This window comes from Chiloscyllium plagiosum, chromosome 31 (assembly GCF_004010195.1).
Source record: "Chiloscyllium plagiosum isolate BGI_BamShark_2017 chromosome 31, ASM401019v2, whole genome shotgun sequence".
Lineage (NCBI taxonomy): Eukaryota > Metazoa > Chordata > Chondrichthyes > Orectolobiformes > Hemiscylliidae > Chiloscyllium > Chiloscyllium plagiosum.
In genome coordinates, this window is record NC_057740.1 from 24608892 (window position 1) to 24627786 (window position 18895).

The following is an 18895-nucleotide window of genomic DNA, read 5'->3' on the forward strand; positions in this document are numbered from 1 at the left end:
ACACTTGCCATTGTGATTTGGATATCAAAAGGTGTTTCACAGATTCATCTTTATTAAGACAGGAGCCAAATTTCTGGGATACTAGTTCCTAATGCAGAGACCAGCAGAGCAAAAGTGCTCATAAATATTTGCTTTCCCTCCTATTTTTGGACTGTTTATGTGCCCCCTTCCTGAGCAATATAATGCCACTAACCGGAATGGTTCCATAGTGTCAAATTCAAAGAAATGGTGTAAAATTCCATCAAGGTTAGTGGCAGGTCAGAAACTTGGAAAGAAAATTTATTTTAAAAAAATCAAAGTATGGCTGAAAAAGGAGGAAAAATTATGAAATAGACATAAGAAGCAAGAATATAATAAGAATTTTCTCAGGTATTTAAAAGGGAGCAAATGAGTAAACACACTGCCAGGGAGGTAGATATGTTAGGGATGTTTAATGGGTTTTTAGATAAACACATGAATAAGTAAAAAAACAGAGTGATATGGAGCATGGGCAGGCAGAAGCAATCAGCTTGATTTGGCATCATGTTCAGCACAACATCATGGGCTGAATGACCTATTCCTGTGCTGTACTATGTTCTATGTTCTCAAATGAGTATTGGACCTCCAGATAGTAACTGTAGTGAGTTAGTAATGGAAAATAAGGTATTGCAGATGAATTTAACAGATTTATGTACATGTCCTCACTGTACAGGATACAAAAAGTATCCCTGAAATGCTTGTAAATTAAGAGGTGAAAGGAAGAGAGAAATTTAAGACAAAAGTAAGTGTATGAATAGAAAAGGTTTGGAGGGCTATGGAACAGAAGCAGGCAGGTGGGAGTAGTTTAATTTGGAATTACGTTCAGCATGAACTGGATGGACTGAAAGATTGTAAGACTCAATGACCCTATATATAAAAAAAATTAAAAGCTAACAGGCCCTCAGGTCCTAATAAATTCCGTTCTAGGTGGTTAAGAGACATAACTATTGAAATAGCAAATGCATTGGTCTTAATTTTCCAAAATTCTCCAGATTTTGAAAAAATCCCATCAGTTTAGAAAATAGCGAATGTGAATCCTGTGAACAATAAAGGAAGAAGATAGAAAGCAGGAAAGTACAGGCTAACTAGTGTAATATCTAACAGAAGAAAAGCCTGGAATCTATTATCAAGGAGTTAGATTAGAGCACTTGTAAAATCCAAGTGCATTTAAGCAGAGTTAACATGCTTTTGAAAAGACAAATCATATTAAATTAACTTATTAGAGTTTTTTTTAGGTAAGTAACAAGTAACATAGATAAAGGAGAATCTGGAGGGTATGGTGTTCTCAGATTTCCAGAATACTTTCAATAAGGTGTTACATCAAAGATTATTAAACAATATCACAGCTCATGTTGTAGAAGGTAATATTAGCATGGATGGAGCAACACTTAACTAACACAACTAACAGTAAATACAGAGCAGGCATGAACAGTTCACTTCCAAATTGGCAAGACATAATAAAAAGAGAAGGGCTTTTGCCCAAAACGTTGATTTTCCTGCTCCTTGGATGCTGCCTGACCTGCTGTACTTTTCCAGTACCACTCTTATCCATAATAAAAAGAGTGCCAGGGATCAGTGGTAGTGCCTCAACCTTTTACAATATTTACTTACAAGTAAATCAATAACTTGGATGAAGAAACCAAATATATGCTGTTACATTTGCTGTTAACACAAAGATTGGTATTTAAGTAATTAGTGAAGAGCACACAATGAATCTGCAAAGGAATTCAGATTAATTAGGTGATTACCAAAAAGTTGGTAGATGGAGTTTGATGTGTGAAAATGTGAACATGTCCACTTTGACAGGAATAAAAGAAAAACAACATATTATTAAATGAGATGAGATTATAGAACTCCAAAACACAGGCTGTCCTGGTACCTGAATACAAAATATTAGTATGTAGGCACAGGAAGCGAATAGTAGGCAAAACCAATTTTGTTGTTTGTTGCAAATTGAATCAAATATCAACCTAGTGTTGATGTATATTTTGTTCCACAAATTCGGACGACACAATTTTCTGTACAATGGTAGATGCTTTATTATTGGATAGTTGCGAGCAATTCCAAAATGTCCCCAAAGTAGCTGTGTGTCTACTTGTGATGACGCTTCTCCATGAATCTCTGACCTACACACACAGTATATTTTATAGGAATTAAACAAAAGGTTTATCAGTCACATGGATGATTGTCATCATATGGTTTAAAGTAGGTAATTATGAATTTACAAAGCCTGATGAATGTTGATGTCCTGAGATAACATGTGAATGGTTTACAGAAACTGATTATCAACTTCTTTATGATAATGTATTGATGGGAAGACAGTAAGACAGAGGGTTTTGCCTGCTGTAAATGGGAGATACGCATACCTATGCTAATGTGGAGGGGAAGTAAGACAATGGCAACAGGAGGCAGTTTTCCAGGTTAGTGGCCAAGGCTAACTGTCTTGTCTGAAAAGGCCAAATACCTCTGTCTGGGGCTACAGGAAAATCCACATGTGTAGCTCCACTAGGTTCTATTTCTGAGATACAGTCAGCCTCCCCCCTACTGAGATGAGGCTTTCAGTGGATACTGCAGTAAGTCCTTTGGTAGTGTAATGTTTAACCCTTGAGTCCCCAGTGTGTCCTGAAAGAGAAGCAAACCATGGAACTGACCCCTCTGTGGCATTTTAACTTCCTCAGTTTGCTCCAGTTATACAGGAATTGGTAAGACCACATCTGGACAGGCTTGGTTGCTTTATTTATGAAATTACACAATTGCATCAAAAGCAATGCAAAGAATGGTCACTCGAGTGATTCCCAAGAAGAGGGGTTTGTGCGAAAAGGTTAGACAGGTTCTAACCTGTCTGTGCACAATGCAGTTTAAAATAAGGGGTTTAAAGGGAGAGGTGACCTTGCTGAAACATATAAAATTTGGGGGAATTGAAATGATAAATGTTATAGGATGTTTCCTTTGTGGCCAGACTAGAAACAGGTTTAAAATAAGGGATTCCCCATTGAAAATGGAGAGGAGGAAGCATTTATTTCTCTCAGAGAATGATGCGTTAGTGAAATTCTCTTCTCCAAATAGTGGTTCTAGAAAGATTATTGAATATATTTAAGGCAGAGTGGCTAACAAGAGACTCAAAGGATGGCAGGGATAGGCAGGAAAGTGGAGTTGGGGCCACAATCAGGTCAAACATAATCTTATGAAATAACAAAGTAAGCTTGAAGGGCTGATTGGTCTACTCCTGCTCATAATTCTTATTTTTATATGATGGTGCAGCACCTTTATTATAAATTCATGGACTTAGCCAAGACTTGTAAATGACCTGGTTCCCTAACTTAAGATGAGGACAATCACATGACGCAACAGCACACAAAGGTTCCACCGCACTTCCACACACTTAAAGATCTTTGTTGCAATTTTAGGCACACATTTTAAAAGAGAATCCTTTGGTCTCACATTGCCTTTCTAATTGGCATTACTGATAAGCTTACATCACTCCGTTGTGCTCATTCACAGATACATATTATTGACAACCGCACACACACGCACACATGGAATCAAATTATTACTGGAGAACAACTTCGCTTCATAGGTGGACAAGCTAGAAACAGGAGGAGGTGTCTTAAACCAGGCTGTTGTCTGCAATTTCCCAATTTGCTGTCACAAAGGGATATTTCTGCTGGATCATCTTTGTGGAGACAGCTTCCGTGTGGTTGTTCAGAAGGAGATTGGAACTGAGGGAATGGAGTTACAGTAGAGAAGACCACCTCCAGAACCCCAAAAATCACCTTGCCTTCCTGGCTCCTCTGATTTTTGATTTTAACTAACCTGTCCTTATCAACCCGCCCCCAGTTGTACCCACATTTCCTGCTGGGATGAGCAGGTCATCATCGCTACCAGTCCAATGATTTAACCAGCAGCTTCTACATCCTGCTGATTTTCTTCAGTAATTTCTGATTTTGTTTCAGATCTCCAGCATCCACAGACCTTTGTTTTATCATATTAGTGTACGGACACTGTTCTGTATCTCTTCTTTGTTTCAGAACCAGTTGCTAACTCTTGTCTGGAAATTGAACTGTGAGCCTTGAGTTTTAACATGGCAACTGAGATCCCCCTCCTCCACCACCAAGAACAAACTTTTCAATTGCTATCTGCCTTATTTTAGAAACAAGAGAACAGACAGTTGGAAGTTGAGAATCACCACTTTGTTTTTTTGATGGTGTAAAGTAATATTGGGTTTCAAAAATTATGACTAGACTTCTGCAAAACAGCAAACTCAAGCCACAAACCATAATGTCACAACTTCTTTTTGGAAACAGAACTAGCAAATGGATTTTTTTTTAATACAATCATTTTTGCAATAATGATTGAGAAACACAATAAATTCAGATTGAATTACAGAAGAAAACATCTGATACAGTAGCTGTTTTAATTGCACACTTGGAATCCAAAAGTGATTTGATCCTGAACAAACTTCAAATAAATGCATAATAATCTCAATACATTAACGAACATGAGGTCATACGTTATTACATAATGCAGTACATATGGCTCATAATCTCTGACATATACAACAAAGTTAAACTTGGATTTTTCAAGGCATATGGGCACTGGCATAGCTCTGCTGAAGGCGAATCAAGTACAAAACCCATTCTTCAAATCAGTTTTTTTTTAATTCATTCATGGGATGTGGCCATAGCTAGCTTGGTCAGTAATTTTTGCCTGTCCCTAATTGCCAAGAAGACAACTACATGTCAACCACATTACTGTGTGGCTGGAATCACACATAGGCCAGACCAGTAAGGATGACAGATTTCATAAGGATGACATAAGGATGTAATTGAACCAGTTGGTTTTTCTATGACAATCAGCATTGGTTACTGTTAAACTAGGTTGATTTATTTCAGGTTTTTTTTTGAGATCACTATCTGCCATGGTAGGTCTCAAGCCCATGTCCTGCATTTCTGGATTACTCATTGCCCCTAATTACCATGACACCACCAGCTCCCCTAACTATTGTTGGTGAATAAGTGTTTGCATTGTTCATTTCTGCTGCAGAAACTTCATTCCTGCTTATCCAGTTTAACCTAAACAATACTAAAAATGGAGACCAATTAGATTATACAGTGATTACTTGGAAAAGCACAATGCTGATGTTAGAACTGCGATGGAGTGCTGTAGTTTCTATGTTAGTAACATTCGCCTTTTGATTAAGAATACTGAATGAATAAGATGTCTGATCTTATCTGACTGATGTTCTGACTGGCAAAGAGAATTGCCATAGCTGGTGAGATCTGAACTAATCTTCATCATGAACCATAAATGGTTGTCATAGCTCTGAATCTTTTAATGGCTCAGTACATATGTAAAATCATTAGATGCTATTAGATTGGACATATACCCTGATCTCATGGGATTAATTTCTATATGATTTCAAATTAGATTCTAAAAAGTCCAAATCTGGATTATGTTAAAAAGAATTATACACAGTAATCTTTCAGAAATCAGCTTTGAATGATCTAACTGTCTGACTTATAGTCACAGAGTCATTCAGCAGGAAAAAAGACCCTTCAGTGCAACTCATCTACAACTACCAGACATCCCAATCTAACCTAATCCCATTTGCCAGCATTTGGCCCATTTCCCTCTCAACCCTTCCTATTCATATACCCAGATATCCTTGATTTCACTGAATGGATATTTCTCCAATTTTGATTATCACCAGGCACTGGTTTCTGAGGCAGGGAAAAAATATTGCAAGCCTTTCAACTTCTGACTTTAAAAGTCAGTTTTCTTCCCCCTTGTCTGCCCCAAACCAATTGCCTGAAAGTCAGTTATTTTATTAATCCAGTGTCTGGTTTCTTTGCTCTTCCAAGCTAGATAACCCGCAGGCAACTTTCATCCCAATACATAAAACTTGCAGAAAAGTATAAATCAAACAAGAGATACAAATTTGAGTGACTGGTGAAAGTAATTTTGATTACATTAATTTTAGTTTAGATAGTTTTATTTATTGGTTGTTTTGCAAAGCTTGCCTCAACCTAGTCAGGTGGTCACACTGGTGGCTAAGTCATTGCTTTTTCATCTTTTTAACCCGATTTTAGCAACAAAGTGTCCCACCCAGTGAAAATCAAGTAATGAAAGTTGAGAGTCCTTTTTTAACACTGCCATAGAAAGCATAGGAAATTGGAGCAGGAGTAGTCATTCAGCCTTTGCAAAAGAATTGTATGTTAAAAGATTAAGCATCAATGCAAAACAATACATAAATAGTCAATGAGCAAAAGTGGATGTCGTAAACATCATTAATATTTTGAGGTTCTGATTGTAAATTTAATATTCCTGAATTAAGACAATGTCAGGGCAGCATTGTACTCAGGGAAAAATATGTTCGGGGTCTACTTAAGGTCATCAACCCTTACTGTCCCGATGATTGACTTGCTGTCATTTAAAGACACCAGCAACAGGCAACTGACAAACAGGTCTACTATTTTCAAGTGGTAAGACCCTTTTTTATATGTAAAGGGGGACATATATAGAACTTGACTGGCATTTGGGGAGAGAGTTGATCAAAGCCAGCATTGTGCACTCTCTGGTCAGTTCTAGAGCCATAGAGCTGTACAGCACGGAAACAGACCCTTCGGTCCAACTCATCCATGTCGAACAGACATTCCCAATCGAATCTAGTCCCACCTGTCAGCACCTGGCCCATATCCCTCCAAACCTTCCCATTCGTATACCCATCCAGATGCCTTTTAAGTGTTGCAATTGTATTAATCTACTTTGTTGACTGTTCAGGGATTTCCCTGTTCCAACTTCCCTAATAATGATTGGAACCTCCTTAATGCCAATAGTTTGGATGGAGCAGATTTTGTCAGGTGTGTCCAGGAAGGACTCCTGACTCACTACATAGATAGGCCAACTAGAGAGGAGACCATATTGGATTTGGTGCTTGGCAACAAACGAAGTCAGGTGTTGGACTGCTCAATGGAAGAGCATTTCGGTGATAGTGATTGCAACTCTCTGAGCTTTACTATAGTTATGGAAAGGGATAGGACCACACAGAATGGGAAAGTATTTAACTGGGGGAGGGGGAATTACAACACTATTAGGTAGGAACTGTAGAGTATAAACTGGGAACAGATATTCTAATGGACATGCATGACAAAATGTGAAGGTTGTTTAGGGAGCACTTACTACAAATTCTGGATAGGTTTGTCCCAATGAAGCAATGAAGGGATAGTAGGGTGAAGGGACCTTGAATGATAAGAGATGTGGAACATCTAATCAAGAAGAAGAAGGAAGCTTACTTAGGATTGAGGAAGGAAGGATCAGACAGGTTTCTAGACAGTTAAAAGGTAGCCAGGAAGGAACTGAAGAATGGATTTAGGAGAGCTAGAAAGGGGTATGAAAAAGCCCTGGCAGGTAGGATTAAGGGAAACCCCAAGCCATTCTACACTTATATGAGGAACAAGAGGATGACCGGAGTGAGGGTAGGGCCAATCAGGGATAATTGAGGGAACTTGTACCTGGAGTCGGAGGTGGTAGAGGATGTCCTTAATGAATACTATACTTCAGTATTTACTACTGATAGGGACTTTGCCGTTTGTGAGGACAGCATGAAACAGACAAATATGCTCAAACAAATTATGTTGAGGAGGATGTGCTGGAATTCTTTGAAAGACATGAGCATAGATAAGTCTCCTGGGCCAGACTGGATATACCCAAGATTTTACCAGAAGCGAGAGAGGAGATTGCTGCACCCTTATTGATGATATTTGCATCGTCACTGTACATTGGAGTAGTACCAAATGATTGGAGAGTGGCAAATGTTATTCCCTCGTTCAGGAAAGGGAATAGGGATAACCCTTGTAATTACAGAGCAGTCAGTCTTATGTTTGTGGTGGGCAAATTATTGGAGAGGATTCTGAGAAACAGGATTTAGAGACGATAGAGGAACAGAGACTCAGTTTGAAACATTTTTCTAGGGGCAGAAATGATTAGATTACTACTACTAGATTACTAGATTACTAGATTACAGTGTGGAAACAGGCCCTTCAGCCCAACCAATCCACACCGACCCGCCGAAGCGCAACCCACCCATACCCCTACATTTACCCCTTACCTAACACTAGGGGCAATTTAGTATGGCCAATTCACCTGACCCTGCACATCTTTGTGACTGTGGGAGGAAACCGGAGCACCCGGAGGAAACCCACGCAGACACGGGGAGAACGTGCAAACTCCACACAGTCAGTCGCCTGAGGCGGGAATTGAACCTGGGTCTCTGGCGCTGTGAGGCAGCAGTGCTAACCACTGTGCCACCGTGCCGCCCACTAATGTATATGTAAAATCCACAAAATATATTGTGGAATACTGCTGCCCCACATCCACATCCATATCCTATTTTCTGCTGATTGGGACAATCAATTACTACCCAGTCTTAATCAAGAAATCTGCATTTGGACACAGTATGGCAGCCTGCAGGTTGCCAGTTAGACACATTGGGGAAAGGTCACTATCTAAAATCTTTCAGCCATTGTATACTGAGGGAATGGAAACCCTTAGACTTAATGATTGATGTAGAATGCATTGAAAATATCAAGAGTATTAAAATGCATCGAGACACCAAAGTTTGGATATCAATTTTTCACTTACATTTCTATTGTAGTGCCATTACATATTATCAAAAAGCAAATTATTGAATAATATGTAGCAGGGAATTGAAAATAGAATGACCAGATATAAACTAGTTTGGAATAACTCCACAGAGGTTGGCATCATGTCATCAAGTCACGCTTTTTTCACATGTGCATAGTACTTAACACTGGCTTCCTCAGAGCCAGTTCTCGGAGTGAACAGAACCTGATACTTCTGTTTGTATCTGTCAGCCAGGGCTCCCTGATTGTGACTGTTAACCTGGTCCAATGAGGGAACCCATATTCTATGATGTCCACCTGGATGACCTTGTTACAAACACTGTACAGTTATTGACATCTTACCAGAAACTAATCCATAAACTAATTTATTTAAATATCATAATAAAATCATAATTTTTTAAAGAAAAAGCGCAGTAAAGATTACTCCTTCAAGTAAGATGCTACAAAACCTGGAATCAAAGTGATAATGTTTATAGTATTTTACTAGATTATGAAAATATGTAGAACAGTAATAAATTTTAAACTCTGAATCGCATACAGCATTATGTGGGGAAAACAATTTTGTCATTTTTTAAAAATATATCGTACCATAACATGTGAACTAAATGTGTCCAAATTGCATTGTATAAATGTTATATTAAATAATGACAGATACATTAGAACTCCTGACCCAATTGATTGCTCTAACATTCCAGATTCTAGTTGTCACATTTAGTCTCAAAACTACATTGCTATAGAGAAAATGAACTCATCTTTCATTCCTATCTGCATCAATGGAAAGAACCTTATAACAACTTGGGCTATTGTGAGAAATGCAGCAGACTGCCATGAGAAATCTGCAAGGCCTATCTCAACATCGGAAGCAACTCATTACATCTTTTAACTAAGTCTGGGCTGGTGTCATGACCTCCTCTGCTGATCCTGGGGAGGTACGGGTGGTTTGGAGGTAACGTTCTGCAAGTGCACAACCCCAGCAGAGCTCCACGTACGTGACCATAAACTAAGGTGCCCATTTACCCTTCTCAAATACATCTGAGATAAATATCAGGAACCCTTCAAGTCAGCTCTTAACTATCAGTATTTGACTGGCTGCACAGTACACTGTTCAAGATGGCACCAGCATCAGGGATGCCAGTTAATTACAAAATATCTGGGAATGGCTAGAATTGGGGACTTCATAGGTGTGGGGTAAGTAGTTAATGAGGTGAGTTTGGTCAGATAAAGGGAAGATCTCTTTAGGCCTCATGGTGATAAATCCTGAAAGAAACCTTCTTCCTTTGACAGAAATGTCACTGTCACCCAAAACAAGTTGTTGTTTTGTGTGTAACACTGCTGTGTATGTAACAGTTACTTTTCATTTCCATTCTACCAAAAGTATGCTTAAATTCACCGCTATGTGAGTGAGATCCTTGCTCAAAAACAACAGCATCAACTGTGTTGCATGTATTAGGTCATAATCATCAAGACAAGTGATTTCATCAGGAAGTTGGGACCGTTTACCTTGGAGAAGAAATACGTGACACATTTGGTAGAGAGATTCAAATTCTTGGAGGATCTGAAGTAGATCAAAAAAGATGTTCACATAGGTGGAAGGACAAAGAAGGATAGAGAGCACAAACTTGAGGCAACTTGCAGGAGAAGCAATGGCACGTAAGTAAATGTGTTTTCAAGCAGTGAGTGGTTTGGATCTGGAATGCACTAGTTGAGAATTTGATGGGGGCCAGTTCCATAAAAAGTTTTCAAGAGAGTATTGGATTATTATCCACAAAAAGAGAATGGGCAGGACTAATGGGGAGGAAGTGGGAAGTGGCAGAAGATAAACTGATCTTGTGGTGAGCTGGCTGAAATACAATGAGCTAAATGTCCTCCTCTTTGCTGTAGCATTTTAGTGATTTTGTGATATCTCTTATGAAAATAACCAGATTGACAATAGGATCTCTGTTCTTGTGAAATAATAGATTTTCTATTTGCTTTGTAGCAGAAGTCCAATCCAGTACAACAACTACAAAGACTCTCCAAAGTGTGAATGAAGTATTAATGGCCTCCCAAGGAAAGTCGGTTGATGAGACATCTCCTGACAATTCAAAGCCACCACCTCTTCCAAAGAAGAAACTCAACAGGACCAATTCAGCTCCTGGTGGAAGTCAGCTTGGTTTAACAAGAAGTCTTCCAGGCTCTCCTGGCTTTCAAATAAGTAACCCACTGTATGGTATCTATGAAGGAAAAACCAGTTTCAGTACACCTAGCAGTCCAATGAACACTGATGAAAAATTCAATCTTTCCATTCATGCCAGTAGTAGAAGGGCAGGAATGATGAAATCCAGGAGTTTGGATGGAGCTACCAGCTACTACCATGGCAGCAATCTTCAGGCAGATATAGAGAAGTTGAGCTTTTGCAACTCAGATCGGGAATTACAGAAGTGGTATAACTTTGAAAATCAGGCGGACATTTTCAAAACTTTTGCCAGTCGTTGTGTGATGTTACTGAAGTGCATTTGTGCAAAATACAACTCTTTCTTCACGGATGACAAGAAGGCGAAGATAAAATTTACTGAGAAGGACTGGCAAGACCTTAAGCTGCCATGTGACAAACCCTGCTGCGACTCTAAGGAGGCCATTTACTACAGGCTCCAGTGCACACTCCAGCCAGAGAATGAGTTTGCTTTAAAGGTAACTGTGTTTTTTTTTTGTAGTAGAATACATAAGAAAGGAGCAATAACTTGCACTTAAAGCACAGTCTCACGAAGTTCCAAAACACACCACAGCCTTGGAATTACCTTAAAGCATAGCCAATATTGGAGAAAAGGAAAAATGGGACAGCCAACAAGCAAACTCCAAAGTCCCAGAAGCTGTTGAGAGATGTTAACTGAGGGACAAAGCTTGGGTCAGACATCAATGGTTGAATTTTACGGCTTTTTAAAAATTAGATTAGATTCCCTACAGTGTAAAAACAGGCCCTTCACCCCAACAAGTCCACACAGACCCTCTGAAGAGTAACCACACAGACCCGTTTTCCCTCTAACTAATGCAGCTAACACTATGGGCAATTTAGCATGACCTGCACATCTTTGGATTGTGGGAGGAAACCCACGCAGAATGTGCAAACTCCACACAGTCAGTCGCCTGAGGCGGGAACTGAACCCGGGTCTCTGGTGCTGTGTGGCAGCAGTGCTAACGACTGAGCCACCGTGCCACTTTAGTGGGATGTCAGGATGAAAACTGAGTGGTCCACTGAGTGCCCCCATAATCCCATCAAGCATCAGAAGGGAAATTAGTGGCTCTCCAGTGGGAAAGGGGTAAATTAGTGGAGCAAAGAAGGGCTCTACACCTAATTGGCACTGTTGGCTAGGAACAGGAGGATGGTCACAGCTACAATTCTAAATGTCCAATGCTCTCAGAATCAGTCTTAATAAAAAAATACAGATGCTGATAGCAAAATGTGATGCTGCATTCAACCATAATTCCACAGAAGACCTTTGCTTCTGTTCTTTTGACGCCTCTTCATATCTGCCATCAAACTCTTCCAAAACTTTCCAAATGCTTGACAAATTTGGATGATATTTTCAGTGAAAAACTGCAGACCACTGAGTTGTTAATAAGTTGTTAATTAGTCATTTTAAAATGGCAGGTGAATTGTTGATTTTTTTTTCTGTCTGTTAGTGTCCTGTAGGCTGGGGAATGATGACGTTGTACTGCTGACCTAATATTGCTACATCCTATTTTATATTCACATGAGGTGCCGCTCCCACCCACCAAGTCCAGGCCTAGGAAATATTTCTTGGTCCATGTAAAATTGTATACCGAGATCTTTTACATCAACCTGAAAAAGGAAGATGAGACCATTTCACCTAATTGAATGCCATTTTTTGAAAGGAGCCAAAGACCCCTTGTAAAAATGGCATCAACCATATCTCACACAATTTCTACTGCAGTTGAAATGTGGCACGGTCTGGAAAGAACAAATATTGTAAATTGAAACTGAGGTGTGTAACTTTGAAACTTCAAGTCAATAAAGGAAGATAAATACTTTGATAAAAAGTACTACTCACGAAACAAGTTGAGAGCAAGTGGAATTCACTTAAAGGATGACATAGACACAGGTTAAAGAAACTTGCACCTACATGGATTTGTGAGGTTGGAGAAAACACAATCAATAAACAAAATAATCCCATAGTTCTCAGTAAGAATGGAGAATTAAATGTGCCTTAGAATAGTGATCATTATTGAAGGATACTCTGATTGGGTTAAGAAAGAGAGACGGGTAGAGTCTGAATTGCTCATCTCTGTGTGGGAAAGTCACTGAAAATAACATGAAATAATGGAAAGGCCTTTAAAAAGTTATTGAAACGTAGTACTTACAGAGGAAAAGAAGAACAAGAAAGTTAGTACTTGTCTCTTTGCTGACCCTATGTAATGTCCCGAGATATAGACCAAGACCTATCACTAACAGTAAAAGTCACAATCACCACTTTCAAATTACCTAGTTAAAAATCACACAACACCAGGTTATAGTCCAACAGGTTTAATTGGAAGCACACTAGCTTTCGGAGCGACGCTCCTTCATCAGGTAAAGGAGCATCGCTTCGAAAGCTAGTGTGCTTCCAATTAAACCTGTTGGACTATAACCTGGTGTTGTGTGATTTTTAACTTTGTACACCCCAGTCCAACACCGGCATCTCCAAATCATGACTTCAAATTACCTGTCAGGTTTTTCTTCTGTGTTAGAATCAATCTCCTAAAACCCTGGTTAGGTTTGCACTGCATTTTATGTAACTACTTCAAGTACTTGACATATAACCTCACAGCACACTCCAAAACTAGTTAGATCAGTGTAACTTTTTCTGATTCTTTTGATGTCTTAACTTTCTTAAAAATGGAAAAGGTGGAAGAAAATGTAATTATGATTTGGTTACGATAAGCACATAGAGGATTTACTGAGTTGCATTTTTTTTAGCTGCAAAGAATTAGATCAAATTTCTATCTATCATAATCTGTACTGATACTCACTTATTCATGACCATCAGAAATGGATAAAGGCTGCCTTCCCTAATTCGAAGAATTCTACTCTCCTAACCGAGCCTAAAAATAATACTGAACAAAAAAGCAAAACACTATGCAGAGTGGAAAACTTGAAAGGACATTGGCCTAAAAGTTACCTCAGGAATGCCAAGCACATTTTGTTTGAAACTTTATGTAGTTTCTGTGCAGTGTTTCCTTGGTTACTCCATGTACATGCTGTTGACTGAAAAGCATTTTATTTTTGTGTACTGACTCTGGTGCCAGTGACCTCTTTCACAACCTTTAGTCAACTGTCACTGTCATTCATTTGGTTCGATGACAAACAGTGACCCAAATTCTGCTGGGTGCAGCTGTCAGTGACATTATTTGGGCTTACGCCCAGGACGGGTGCATATCAAGTCATAGTCCCGTGACCTATTGAACTCAGCCTTCATCTCTGGATTCGGAGATGCCGGTGTTGGACTGGGGTGTACAAAGTTAAAAATCACACAACACCAGGTTATAGTCCAACAGGTTTAATTGGAAGCACACTAGCTTTCGGAGCGACGGTCCTTCATCAGGTAATTGATGAAGGAGCGTCGCTCCGAAAGCTAGTGTGCTTCCAATTAAACCTGTTGGACTATAACCTGGTGTTGTGTGATTTTTAACTTTGTTCATCTCTGGAAGTTAGCCAAAATGAACTTAAAACATATTGATGGGTATTTGCATATTTAAAACACCAACTGTAACGTAGTTACTACCCAGCAGACACTAAATTGCTTTTGTTTCATTGGAAGTATTGAGGAAATAAAGTCATCACTAGAGCAGCTCTGATAATTTTTACATTTATATTATATTTGCATTATATTGACAAGGTTAAAATCTGCGATGTTCTACCGGGATCAGTGCTGGGTCCACTTTTGTTTGTCATTTATGTGAATTATTTTAGATGACAATAAAGAAGGCATGGTTAGTAAGTTTGTGACGACACCAAAATAGTGGACAATGACAAATGTTATCTAAGTTTACAAAGAGTTCTTGATCAATTGTGTCAATGAACTGAGGAGAGGCAGATGGAGTTTAATTTGGATAAATGCAAGGTATTGGATTTTGTAAAACAAACAAAGGCAAGACTTATACAATTAAAAACTGGGCCTTGGCAGTGTTGTAGACCATAGAGATCCAGGGGTTCAGGTACATAATTCTTTGAAGTTTACATCACACGTAGACGGGGTGTTTAAGAATGCACTTAGCACATTTGCCTTCATTGCTCAGGCCTTTGAGAATAGGAGTTGGGAAGTCATGTTGACGTTGTACAAGACATTGGTGAGGCCTGTTCTGGAGTACTATGTCCAGGCCTGCTCACCTTGTTACAGGAAGAATATTATTCAGTTACAGAGGGTTCAGAAAAGATTTACCAGGATGTTGCCAGGAATGGAAGGTTTGAGTTAAAGGGAGAGGCTGGATAGGCTGAGATATTTTTTGCTGGAGCGTAGGAGGTTGAGGGATGACCTTATAGAGATTATAAAATCATAAGGGGTATAGCTGAGGTGAATGGCAGTTCTCTTTTTCATAGGGTGAGGTTTCAAGACTGGGTGGCATATTTTTAAGGTGAGAGGAGAAAGATTTGAAAAAGACATAAGGGGCAACTTTTTTACACAGAGAGTAATATGTGGGTGGCATGAACTGCCAGAGGAAATGGCCAATATGGGTACAGTTACAATGTTTAAAAGACATTTAGATAAGTACATGAATAAGAAATGTTTGGAGGAAAACAGGCACAGGCAGGTGGGACTAGTTTAGTTTGGGATTAATATCGGGATGGATTGGTTGGACCAAAGGGTCTGTTTTTGTTCTGTCTGACTCTATGTTTGATTACAGGGATGGATCTATTGTATAGAAGCAAGCACTATACAAAGTAGGCAGTTAGTTTAGCCACAAATTCCCCAGTACAGCATATCTTTTACAAACTCTAATCAGCATTAGGTGCAAATGATCACTGCATTTACTTAGCTACATGAAATTCAGAGGCCCAGAACCCTGTGAAATTTCTGCACTCTCCTATTCAGCCCATGTAGTTTGAGGAAATAGTCCTGAAAGAGTTCATGTTTGATTTCAGTGAGTTCCTTTCAATCAGATGATGTGGTACAGTCTTTGGGTGGAGAATTAATTGGTGTCTTGCACAATCTCTTGGTGTGCCTCTTAGTTATAATAGTTCATATAACAAAGTTAATGTAACCTGGATTTAGTAAGTATGATGTAATGAACCACATTTTGTTGTGAAGGACAATAGCCACTTGTGCTGAGACTTATTCATGGTCCATGCTCCAGCACAGACTACTGAACAGCCTCTTAGACTTTCACAGGAAAGAGGATTGGTTACACAGGAATCAAAATGTAACATGGTGCCAGCACTCGGGCATTATATTATTTTATAACAATGTATATTTCCAATTTGCATAGCTGCCCCATTTATTCTTTCAGTTCATTTAGGTTCAAAGCTCTGCAATTTTCTCACTGTCATAGGAGATCCAAGCTAGTTTGTGAAACAGAAACCAAGACATCTTTCTTTGCAGATAAAGTTTATCGATTAACAGTCTTACAGCTACTTCCACACACTATGTTCCTCTTTTATATGTGTTCCGTCAATTTACCCTAACTTATCCCAATTTTCTGCTCAACTGTTTGCTATTTTAACATATTCCCCTCTTCTCTTTAAGTAAAGAAATTTGGAGACATATAAATAATCCTTGAAATATATCAATGAAAATTGAACACAATATTTTAAATCAACATTCTACCTTCTTATACAACCAATCAGTAACAGTTTTTTTCATATTCGATATAATTCAAACAAACTCCCCATATTCCCCTTTTAATCTTTGGACAAAAACCACATTTAATTGCAAAGCAAAACAAATAAAAGTGGATCTCTTTTTGAATTATTACAATTTCTCATACTATCAGTCATCTCTGAAACAATTTATTGGAACAAGCACCTTTCTTTGTGTAACAGTCTGACAACTTGTGACTTCAACAACCCGATTTGTTTTAGAAATTTCTTTTCTAATATTTCCTTTTTGCTAGTGAGGTCAATCCTCTATCTTTTCACAAATACATTCTTTGTCAAATGTACATTGTCCCAAAGAGAATGGTTGTCCATTGAACATTCTATGGGAACATTTTTATTCTCAGATTGCTGAATGTTTAGTTTTGATCCAGAATACTGCATGAATACTCACCTGTATTTACAAGTGCTACTCGTGACAAACTTTTGACAGCTACAGTATTTTTAACAAACCATTTTTTTTCTTAGCTTTCCAGGCTGACAGACATTCATTATTCTTTCCTATCAAGAGTATATTTAAATCTGCTGAAGACTGTATGTGTATTTTTCTGAATTTATTTTTTAAAATGTTTTATTTGCTGTCAAGCCTTTCTCAATATTTGCACGTTCTATCAAAGTCCTCAATTCCAACATGTCATGTTTGACATAGTCTGTTCTGAGTGCACAACCAGTTTAACTGTTCAGTCAAACTTCTTAATTGGTCTGTTTCTTCCTAGGATGCAAAATTATCTTTTTTATGAAATCCTGCTCTATCAGAGTGTGGTTAACACTTTCCAACTAATGATCCAAAGTCACTCCTGCTTTGTATTGCTTAATGCCCAACCTGATATATTTAAAATCCTCCAAAGCCTGACTTGCAATCTTAAATTTCCTTTTTCATTATTATTTTCATAACACCACCCCTCCCCATTACCCCCTGAGAGAAAAGCATTGATGTGCATCTTTAAGGTGCCTGCTATTTTCTCTGTAATATTTGTATAACATTGATGAGTCTACTTCTAACTAAACACAACCTACTTTCAGCAAGACGAACCTAACGTTTTACCTTTGCTGCATCATTCAATCAATAAATATTTAATTTCCAGAGCTTTCCTTCTATTTCACTTATTTCTTGAGTTAGTTTCAAAAACCTTCCTTGTGAAGTTTTCACTGTGCAAAAATGTATCTTTTATATCAATTTAAATCAATATACATTTCCAAGATAACATCGTTTAAAAAGTGTAGAAAATCGACAAGATCACTTTTCCTGCACTAAGCAACTAACATCTTAGTCACTAATGTTCTCTTTAAAAGCCCAAGTCACTAGTTTAGCTTTCCCCTTATACTGTACATCCCATCTTGGAGCAGTCGTGGTGGATTAGGAAACAACCATATGATATCTGCACAGGAATGGCGAGGGAGAGAGGAAACTAGGAATTATAGATCTTTTAGCCTGACATTAGAGTCATAGAGGTGTACAGCATGGAAACAGGCCCTTCAGTCCAACCTGTCCATGCCGACCAGATATCCCAACCCAGTCTAGTCCCACCTACCAGCACCCGGCCCATATCCCTCCAAACCCTTCCTATTCATAGACCCATCCAAATGCCTCTTAAATGTTGCAATTGTACCAGCCTCCACCACATCCTCATTCCATACACGTATCACCCTCTGCATGAAAAAGTTGCCCCTTAGGTCTCTTTTAAATCTTCCCCCTCTCACCCCAAACCTATGCCCTCTAATTCTGGACTCCCCGACCCCAGGGAAAAGACTGTCTATTTATCCTATCCATGCCACTCATAATTTTGTAAACCTCTATAAGGTCACCCCTCAGCCTCCGACGCACCGGGGGAAACAGGCCCAGCCTGTTCAGCCTTTCCCTATAGCTCAGATCCCCCAACCCTGGCAACATCCTTGTAAATCTTTTCAGAACCCTTTCAAGTTTCACAACATCTTTCTGCTAGGAAAGAGACCAGAATTGCATGCAATATTCCAACAGTGGCCTAACCAATGTCCTGTACAGCTGCAACATGGCCTCTGAACTCCTGTACTCAATACTCTGACCAATAAAAGAAAGCATACCAAATGCCTTCTTCACTTTCCTATCTACCTGCGACTCCACTTTCAAGGAGCTATGAACCTGCACTCCAAGGTCTCTTTGCTCAGCAACACTCCCTAGGACCTTACCATTAAGTGTATAAGTCCTGCTGATATTTGCTTTCCCAAAATGCAGCACCTCACATTTATCTGAATTAAACTCCATCTGCCACTTCTCAGCCCATTGGCCCATCTGGTCCAGATCCTGTTGTAATCTGAGGTAACCCTCTTCACTGTCCACTACACCTCCAATTTTGGTGTCATCTGCAAACTTACTAACTGTACCTCTTATGCTCGCATCCAAATCATTTAT

General features: G+C 38.9%; 1 protein-coding gene across 2 annotated transcripts in view; it reads left to right on the forward strand.

Annotated features, from left to right (window-relative positions):
- The window catches only part of peak3 (PEAK family member 3), an 85000-nt gene that overhangs the window by 53743 nt on the left and 12362 nt on the right, over positions 1–18895 (forward strand). For both annotated transcript variants that reach the window (XM_043721176.1, XM_043721177.1), the window contains exon 3: positions 10639–11330. In XM_043721176.1, the coding sequence (XP_043577111.1) occupies positions 10639–11330 (692 nt within the window). The remainder of the gene's footprint in view (positions 1–10638; positions 11331–18895) is intronic.